Source organism: Pholis gunnellus (assembly GCF_910591455.1).
Source record: "Pholis gunnellus genome assembly, chromosome: 10".
NCBI classification, from domain to species: domain Eukaryota; kingdom Metazoa; phylum Chordata; class Actinopteri; order Perciformes; family Pholidae; genus Pholis; species Pholis gunnellus.
In genome coordinates this window covers 16,006,378-16,015,900 of record NC_136537.1, presented here as the reverse complement: position 1 = coordinate 16,015,900, position 9,523 = coordinate 16,006,378, and the positions used below count along the sequence as shown (strand labels likewise).

Below are 9,523 nucleotides of genomic sequence, written 5' to 3'. Positions count from 1 at the left end.
ATGCAATTGTAATGATTAAAAAAAAAAAAAGGTAATACATCTTAACAATCCTATATTTTAGTATATTGCTGAATAATTCTTCAGAATGTGTCCCAGCTGATCCCTCTATTAAATCCACTGAAGATGGTCTAAATCTGGCCAAATATTAGAATAAACTGTGGCATGAACTACCATCAGTATCTCCACCGAGGAAGTTTTAATTTCATTAAAACTATTTCAGCGCTCCCTACTGGTGTTCCAGAGGGTTGCAAGTGCAAAACAAAAGCGTGCAGCCTTTTGTGCACATGATCAGACAAAAGGACATCAGACACAGAAAGAAGATTTTTAAGTATGACAAGAGAAGACAATAGTGCAGTGAATGTAAAAGCTTTTTTTTTATATAAAAAAAAAAAAAAAAAATTCATACTTTAGACAAATTCAGGATTTTACAAATTAGCAGTTAATGCTACACAATGAGGTATCTATGAAAATCCCACTCTCCTTTTCTGTTACTTAAAAGACACATAAGAACACAGGTACGTTTAAAAATGTACGCATTTCAGACAGGACAACATTTTGGCAAACATAGATTGTATATCACAAACAGTAGCATATTATTTATAGATACAACAAGTATTAAATTGTTCTTTTTAACAAAGAAAAATAATAAACACCCCTTCATTCCACGCTACATCACAAGAGTTCAGATGTGTTGTAAAGCCAGGAGAACAATCTAGAAGGCTTGTGTGATCACTGAAAGGTAAACGCACAGTTACCTAAACAAGCCTCTCTTTATGTCAAAGAAATGTATTCATTAAGAATGTCAGTTGTGGAACAGAAATACAATCAGTATCAATAAATAAGTGTGTCATTGGTTAATGGTGAGGGGGAAAAAGACAATTTAGTGGAAGGCATATACTAAAACAACTTTGATTAAGTATCATTAACAGACAAGGCAGAACATGGCCCACTTAGTATTAAGACTTGTTCCAGTCACTCACTTCCACTGCTCCACATTGTCCGTGTAGTCCTCCACGGTGCCGTTCTCATCCAGATCCCACCAGTCTGGGAGTAGCACATCTGACTCCTCGCCGTCTCCACCAGCCTTTCCCCTCAGCTGCCCCTCAGTTACTACGGAGTGGCTCAGAGGGCCACGGGGAGCATCTGTGGGCTTCAGCTGCCTCCCTTGTTTTGTTGCGAGCCTTCCTCGGAGCCGCCTCCTCTCCTGCTGCCGCCTCGCCCTGGCCTGCCTGCGCTCCTGCTGCCTCGCCACCTGGAAACGCTGCAGGAAGAGGTCACGAGCATACTCGTACAGCTCCACGTCCCACCGGTTTAGCTGGAGGATTCTGTATTGGGTCTCACTGGGGACGTCAACGCCGGAGGCGCGCGTGCCGTTGAGCTGCGTGAAGGGCGCGATGAACTCCAGGTGGAAGGTACGCTCGAACAGATACTGGGTCTTGCGCTGGTACTCTGTCAGGCCAAAAAAGGCCATCCCGCGTAGGTTGCGTTTGGCGCTCTCCAGAAGCAGCGCCCAGCGCTCGTCGTCGCTCATGGTGGAGACGTTGTAGCAGCCCACCAGGCTGAGGTCCGCCAGCATGCGGGTCTGCCGGTTGTTGGCCAGGTTGTAGGGGCAGTCCATGAACTCCTGCAGGGAGCAACCGGACCAGTCGTCTCCCGAGTAACAGCTTGGCAGCTCAGACAGTGTTGGTGAACGTCCATCGCACACATGTAAGGAGGCCCTCCACGTAGCACCGCGTTGCACGTGACGCCACTCGCTCAGGTAGCGTGATACCGGGTCTCTTAAGATGGTTATATAATAATAGTTCCTACTGGAGAGAAAAGACAACATTAGTTCTGTAATGAGCCAACTTAAAAAGCCTTGATGTCACTACAAGTAATACGAAATAGTGCTGCAACTAATGTTTTTTTGTTCATTATTAATTCATCTTGTTGATTTATGTTGTCTACTATTCCAAGTAAGCAGTTGATGTACCAATCTTAATGTTTGGAGAATAGATTGGTTGGATTAGTTTGTCAAGAAGCTCCTGCAACTGCTTGGTTAGTGTGTACCAAAAGTGTTTGTGAATTAGGTTAAAAGGAAAGATTAGGCACTAAATATTTGTTATGAAGATTTATTGAAAAGTACATATTCTGTGAAAAAGCAAAACAGTTTTTTTAGAACCAGGTTTTCACCACCTGCATGCAAGGTGTCACATTCACACTCTTCACTCTATGACGGTGGACAGCTACCTCAATTGAGCAAATTAACAGAAGCGACGTGTTCCATTAAACCTGTGTTACATTACCAGCTGTGGCATTACCTTTTAGATCACTCTTAATATGCAATAACACCCTTAAATTCCCATCACAAGTACCCTCCTACACCAACCTGATCAGGTCCACGGGAGCCTCTCGGGAGTCCATGCGTGACGGGACGCAGCTGGTCAGCTCGGTCCAGTCCGCATGAAGCCCGCAGCTCCAGCCGGTGGAGAACCGGGAGAACAGCCAGGTCTCCTTTTTACCAGGCCGGTAACAGGTACATTTCTTCTGACCTGCATGGCACTCGCAGGGCCTCTCCAGCTGAATATTACGCACCAGGTGTCGACCAAACGTTGTGCCACCCGTTTTCTGAATGTGCAGAAAGACTATAACATCGTCTCCTTTGATGTTGAAGTCCACGACGCGATTTAAATCAGATTTGGTGAAATTGAAGCGAGGGACGAAGCGCACCAGAGCGCCATCTTCTGCGATGTACGGATCCTTTTGGAGCCCGTCCAGGATTGTGTTGCCGCTGCTCCGGGAACCAGTTGCACTGCCGTCCTTAAACCACGTCCCCAGCTGGTGGATCATCTGGCACTCAGACTTGCTCGGGCAGACATACTGGATCATAATGACGCCAAAGAGCAACACCATGAGCAGGAAGATCAGGAGCCGGTGGTGGCTGCTGCTGCTGCCGCTGGACTTGTCATCCATTTTCCCGGGGCGGACTAAAAACCATCACTCAGGCAGTCCGAGCCCCTGCCTCGGCTGGGGAACCTCGGGTGATCGTGTGTTATGGTCGCCTACTGACGCGAAAACAATAACAATGCAGATGCTAGCCAGCTAACAGCAGCTAGCTCGACTGAGTCTAAAAAACGCACGATAGCTCATCATAATGTTCGCTGTATTACAGGAAGCAAGGCGTTCATGTCCCATTTTAAATAACAAAGCGGTTTGTTCCTGTCCCAGTAGGTTAGTTATATTTAAGAGATCATCTTTCTTGCAGCAGTAACGTTTAATCCGTGCCTGCCTCGGCCATCGATTCTTGACCTTTCTTCCCAGCAGCCTCTGCGCTTAAAAGTGGGCGTCAAAGTGACGTCATCGTGTGGCAAGCACAAGCAATCCGGAGCAACTGAGATAAACAAAAGTTAACCCAACAAACCGGTTAAACCTTTGTCAAGCTTTAAGGTTGTGCAGCCTTTACTTGAGGATCAATCAGGTACATTGGTCGTGGTTGTTATGTGTCTTCTTATAGCACGTGCGCCATGTGTATGTTCTATCGCCGAAATAGCTCAGTTGGGAGAGCGTTAGACTGAAGATCTAAAGGTCCCTGGTTCGATCCCGGGTTTCGGCAGCGTTTTGGAAATGTTATGGTCAATCTTTTGCAAACAAATATGTTGCTATCCATGTAGGCTACGTTTCAAAACATGATGCCACACTAGATCATTATTATTATTAGAATGTAATCTATTCCATTTATTTACCGTTTACTAACTATCAATTCAATCCACTTTGTGAATGACACAGACATCATGTTCATTCAATTCTGTGGTAATTCAACTATATGAGCAAAGTTCTGCATTAGAGCCAGATATAGGTCTCTTATCAGTTATCTCTGGTTACCATGTTTCTTTGTAACCTTTAAATAAGACTTTTAAAACCCTGCACTAATTAAAATGTTGTACATTTATATATGTTTCTATAGTGACAGACGATGTGTGACAGTATATTATCAGGCTATATTTATGGGCTTTGTGGTAAAAGTCAATAGTAAGTGCTGTTTACAAATTAAACAAATTAAACTTTCAGGAAAATGTGCATCACAGTTCCACTGATTAGCTTTGGATGGAGGGATAGTAGGCTGGTCTTTTCCACAGGGAAGAATTTCACCCCCAGCTCCACCCACCCACATTCCTGTCTACCAAACAGTGGCCTCCAGTCTGGACCCCCCTCTGGGAATTAAAAAGACTTATTTAAATGCAGTGTGGACCTGAGTTCTCTCAACTAATCTCTGTGTCTGTAATGAAACCAGCATGGCTTTGGGATTCAGGGTCAGGAAAAGGTTGCTCTTGTAAGAACTGGTAAGCTATATGTCGTAAAGATTTTTAAAAAAAAATGTGTATCCTGATTCTACTGAACAAAATTAGCACACAATAGTGCACTAAAGTTCTGTTGAGTCTGATTAAAGTCATTAATCAGCCCCTTCATCAAAGAGGTCACCCAGCTGATAAAAAGAGGCCTGTTGGTAAAAACAGACGTCAGATCAACGTCACTACGTCACTACTGAAACATCTAGCACCAAAGATCGTTTGTGTGAAAGATGTTCTCTCTGCTCAATAATAAAACGACCTCTCAGATCCGTATTGTAAATACTGTGAATAGAAAGAGTAAAATAGTTTGTTTGTCTGACATCTGAAACACTTCTAGACAGGTTTAAGACATTATAGACCACTGCCATATATTTTCCTGGATTCATTCTTTTAATATTATATATTATATAAATATTTACTTATTTTTAACTTCTATTGTCTCAAAGCTTTTTTGGTCAAACATATATCATTGTTTGCTATTTTCTTATGGGAGTGGTTTGTATGTTAACTTAAATATATATTGCTTTTGAACCTCTATGTGTATTATGCTAATACAATTATATACTGTGCATTTTTACGTTTAATCTTTTTTACTCTGTTATTTTTATTGTATATATTGTGCATTTTATATTTGCATTTTTTATATTTAATATATATATATATTTTAAATGTTCCCTTTTTAATTAATAAAGTAACTATCTATCTATCTAAATTTACATTGATTCAGCAATAAGTGGCACAGGCTAATATTCATAAATATAAGTTGTAAATGGAAGGTATTTTATACAGTAATCATCATTCTATGTAACTACTACCCATTTTTTTTAAAGTTATTATTTTGACAATAATAATGATTTTTTTTCTTTTGGTCGGAGTGAGACCTCTGTGACTTCCCCCTCTCTCTGTGGGGGCGGGGCGTTGTATAACGGCTGCACTACGCCCTGATTTCTGTAAGTACCCACAACAACCGCGGTGAACCGTTGCACGGTAAACAAACGGAGATGTGCTGAACTATTAAACATATATTTGGTTTTAATCAACGCATGACTTTCATCGTTAAGTTCCTCTTTGACTTGTAACATGGAGCTGGACCGGCGGCTGTTGCTGGCCCACTGTGCGGCTCACACCCTCTCGGTCCTGGCGGGCCTGCTGGTGGTCGTCCCCATGGCTCTCAACGGCTCTGCCTTCAAAGGCCGCTGCGCGCTCTTCTCCACCGGCTACTGGAGGACGGAGGACCGGGAGGAGCCGACGGGACAGCCGGGAGACGTCGCTCACCTGGTGGTGCAGCAGTGGGGCCCACCGGCGGCCTGCCAGTTCGCCACCTTTGTGGGTATTTTCACGGTGCTGTACGGTGCAGCGCAGGGCTGGAGGAGCCTCTTCTATCTGCACGGACGACACGATGAGTGAGTAGGACACAGATAACTGATTACTGATGACGTTAATTGGATCATTTAATTTAATTTAATTTAAAGTTATTCTGAAATGGGCCATTCTGTATAACTCAATGAGTAGGCTACTTCTACTTCAGTAAGATGTTGATGTTACTATAAACAGTAGACATGTGTAAATGCTTTATTATGTTTGTATAGTCCAAAGGTAGGGATGCAGGGATGTAAACAAAGATGCTGAAAATACATTTGTATCTATCTCTTCATCCCAGTTTAAGTGGGTATGATTAATGATTCATCTTCTTTTTTTTTTCTTTTTTTTTCTTTTTTTTTTTAACCTTTATTTAACCAGGAGAGTCCCATTGAGATTAAAAATCTCTTTTTCAAGAGAGACCTGGCCAAGACCGGCAGCAGCATCAGAGACACATAGTTACAGACAGACAACACAAAACAAGACAAGTTAAAAGAAAGTAAAAGTTAAGAGAGTAACGTAACCGAGTCAATTTCTTGTCTTGTCTTGTCTTGTCTTGTCTATGAAATGAGAATAAATTGTGATAAAGCCCAAGATGTTGTCTTCAGATGCCTTGCTTTTTTCATACCAATGGTCCAAAACAAAAATAAATTCCCTTCCCTATCAGATCTGTTTTAGAAAAGCGTTGCGTTAGAGTTGCAGGAACCGGAGACTGTGTGGCCTTTCTGCTTAAAAAATGATTATTCAGTTATCAAAACATTAATTCCAGCTCTAGTGTGTACGTCTCCCCACATACCCTCCATATATAGCGTTTAGTCTGTTATATTAATAGTACCATATGTCTGATGGCTGTCTCTCTGTGTGGTTCTGCTCAGCACCCTGTTTTCGTCCTTCCTGACGGTGCTGCTGAGTGTGTGTGTGCTCTTCCTGTCCGGAGGGGCCAGTGTGATCCTGTCTCTGGGACTCGTCTCCTGGTGTGACACCGTGACCGACCACGACTCACAGCCGTACAGGTACAACTCGTCTGGTGGTGGAACATCCTATATGTTGATATTTCACGTGGAGATCTTTCAGTCGAGAGTGCTTCCAAAACATACTGATGTCCAAAACCCCAAAACAGTTACAATTCTGTGTCTCATCTGTTTTTGTTTGTTTGTTTTCAGCTGTGCAGAGTCGCAGTCTGTCCCGCTTTACCTGGATGTGAACACCTCCTCTTTCTACACAGAGCTCAGTCTGGCACAGGTACGAGCACTCTCTCTCACACACACACACACACACACACACACACACACACACACACACACCCACACACATAGATGTACAATACATAGCCCTTCGACTAGAAAATGTATTTTCTCACTGGGGTTTTCCTTTATTTGTCGTTCTAGAATGCTGAGACATTATAGCCTATGTTTTCCATTATGTAAGTGTGAATGTAAGCTTAATTAAGCACATGTTGGGTCCTCAGGCGTCTCTGTGGGGCGTGACGGCTCTGTGGCTGGCTCAGTCCATCCTGGCGTTCCTGCGGCTCTACCACTCTCACAGCCAGCACATCAGCGGGCCGTGTCGTCCCCGAGAGAAGGAGCTGCTGCTGGGACATAGTCCGTCTGACAGCGGCTCCCCTACACCTCCACATCCTCCAGCAACACCCACCATCTTTGTCTAACTGAGAGAGTGTGAGGTAGTGATGAACAGCACTAATAACTGTCTAAATTCAGTTTTACATGATAATGTAGAATATGGGCCTGGCAGTATGGCTTGGGACATCATATTTAGTGTATGTTTCTATTTTGATTTAATTTATTATGTTATACAATAAGAGCCTGACTGATAAATGGTATATGTCAGCTGATATGTAACGAGAAATGCCAAAGAAATGTCATATAGTGTCTCCATTATATGATTGTCCTCCAGAGAACACTGACAAGTTTATGTTTACCATCCACTACGCAGTCAGGCCATGTTATGTAATGACATGATGACTTTTGAGCAGGGCCAAAATAACTCACTTTACATTATACTGCCATCACAGTCGGCCCTGTCTCACTCAAGCACCACAACTTAGAGTTTCACTTAAGACCCATTGTATTTATTACATTTGAGTACATTAAGTATTCAGTTTGCGTAAAGATAAACAAAGATTTTAACCCATTTCCTCGTCTAGATAGACGGAAAGTAACAAAAAGCAGTTGTTGATGAACTGCTCCAAATACTTAACACAACAAAAGAAGCTAATTAAGTCTTCTTTTTTTGGAATAACAGAATGTTTCCCTGTTCTTCCCATTCTGCTGAAATTCCATGAATGCAGCATTACACATCTCCTTGCTTGTTTTGTGTGACATAAGAAAGATGTTAATGCAGTAGAGCGTAAAATTCAAGCAATGACATCGTGTCATTTCCAGCTACATTGTTTTGTTTGGATTAGAAAGTAAAGTTTAAACTTTGAAAACATCTTTACTATCACGCAGCAGGCTGAATATGTTTTCATGTATATGGTTAAAAGAGACTAAATTATTCTGTGAAGTGTTGGTAAACAAGCTTCTGTTTTTTCCAAAGCTGTGCGGGAATTTGTTTATTTTTAGCTCCAGCGTAATGAAGATACACGAGAGCCACTAACTGGGACGGACCTCAACTCTTTGCTGGAACAAAAGGGATTTTACAGAATACAAAGATGTATTCAGTCATCTAATAACAACAGTGTTATTCAGAAGCTAATAATCATTCTTGTGATTTGATGGTGACTTTGTGAATTACAGTTTATTCACGTCACTCAATGACTTCACAAGGAACCAGATGGTGTTTTTCTTTCAGTCCGTTTTTGGATATATTTAATATGCATGGTTGTTTACATGTCTGCTGGAGAATGACGCTTTGCCCAGTTGTGTCCTCATCAGGGAGAATACACTTTGTTGACTGAGTGTATAGTTCAAACGTAGCACTGAGGCGCTTTCATTGTGAAGCATGTGGTGAGAGTGTGACTGAGCCACCAAGTACCAGGCTCACTGTGTGAGCACGACCCCCCCCCCCCCCCCCCCCGATGTTCTGTTGTGTAACAGAAAAATCCCTGCTGACCGTCTCTCTCTCTCTTCTTGTGAAGATTTTTGTCATGATGCTGTTTGTCTGGAAGCAGCCGCTCTCAGGGCGCTAATGAAGCGGTCAAATCGTCTCAGACGATACTTGTAGAGTTTGCAGAGTGTAATTAGGAGGTAAACCCTCACGGATCGGTGCTAGCGGTCATCTTGAGAGAGATTTGTGCGGAGCCCAGAAGGGTGAAGTGAAGAGGGAAGAAGTTACTGACTTTTTTTGAGTTTTTAAAACGAATGATTTAAAGTTAAACTTCTCTCCTATTATCATATCGACCCAAGTGGCTGTAATGACACACAGACAGCGGAGCAGGAAATCTGAAGTAAAGAGAGATGAGACAGTGATGTCACTTGAAATGATTTGTAATATATGAAATGTTTTGTATTATAACTGACAGTGGTCTTGCTTTTTACCTCTTATACCTGTTTGTGCTCTTTCATGTTTTTTTGCATTTGTCTTGTTTGTCGGAAATAAAAAGCTTCCCATTATGAAATAATGTCTCAATCTAATCCATACACAACCATACTGACTGATATGTTTGCCTTTTTTTAGGAGGAGAATTTCCTCCCACTAAATGCTGTGACACACTTTATACCTCCTGCCTTTTAAAGAAGGAACATGACCAGAAATAACAGCCTATTAATATGCCAAAAGTAAACCGTAGATTAGGTCAACAAGATTGATGTGTAAGTTCATACAAGTTGTTAATTTACAGAAGTTAACAATATGACCTACCTCCTCACATACACACA

General features: G+C 42.1%; 2 protein-coding genes across 3 annotated transcripts; one reads left to right on the top strand and one right to left on the bottom strand.

The window, feature by feature from the left end:
- Positions 1–355: 355 nt before the first annotated feature.
- hs6st2 (heparan sulfate 6-O-sulfotransferase 2) lies at positions 356–3,277 on the bottom strand. 2 transcript variants are annotated; one of them, XM_079167230.1, is made up of 2 exons: positions 2,369–3,277; positions 356–1,808 (listed from the first exon to the last, which is right to left on the bottom strand). In XM_079167230.1, exons 1-2 carry the CDS (start codon positions 2,950–2,952, stop codon positions 977–979), a joined length of 1,416 nt encoding a protein of 471 aa, XP_079023356.1. In that variant the 5' UTR covers positions 2,953–3,277; the 3' UTR covers positions 356–976. The 2 variants fall into 2 exon arrangements, with proteins under 2 accessions (XP_079023356.1, XP_079023357.1); XM_079167231.1 differs by having other exon boundaries at positions 356–1,805.
- A 2,035-nt stretch (positions 3,278–5,312) lies between these two features.
- LOC306701881 (transmembrane protein 179) lies at positions 5,313–9,251 on the top strand. Its single transcript, XM_079167309.1, has 4 exons — positions 5,313–5,731; positions 6,563–6,700; positions 6,851–6,929; positions 7,156–9,251. The coding sequence occupies exons 1-4, from the start codon at positions 5,409–5,411 to the stop codon at positions 7,351–7,353; spliced, it is 738 nt and encodes a 245-aa protein (XP_079023435.1). The 5' UTR covers positions 5,313–5,408; the 3' UTR covers positions 7,354–9,251.
- Positions 9,252–9,523: the final 272 nt, after the last annotated feature.

Excerpts from the sequence above, each read along its gene's own strand:
- hs6st2 (XM_079167230.1), bottom strand. The coding sequence starts at position 2,952 with ATGGATGACAAGTCCAGCGGCAGCAGCAGCAGCCACCACCGGCTCCTG. Across the intron at positions 1,809-2,368 it reads GCTCCCGTGGACCTGATCAG|TAGGAACTATTATTATATAA; the intron begins GTTGGTGTAGGA and ends TTTTCTCTCCAG.
- LOC306701881 (XM_079167309.1), top strand. The coding sequence starts at position 5,409 with ATGGAGCTGGACCGGCGGCTGTTGCTGGCCCACTGTGCGGCTCACACC. Across the intron at positions 5,732-6,562 it reads CTGCACGGACGACACGATGA|CACCCTGTTTTCGTCCTTCC; the intron begins GTGAGTAGGACA and ends GGTTCTGCTCAG. Across the intron at positions 6,930-7,155 it reads CAGAGCTCAGTCTGGCACAG|GCGTCTCTGTGGGGCGTGAC; the intron begins GTACGAGCACTC and ends TTGGGTCCTCAG.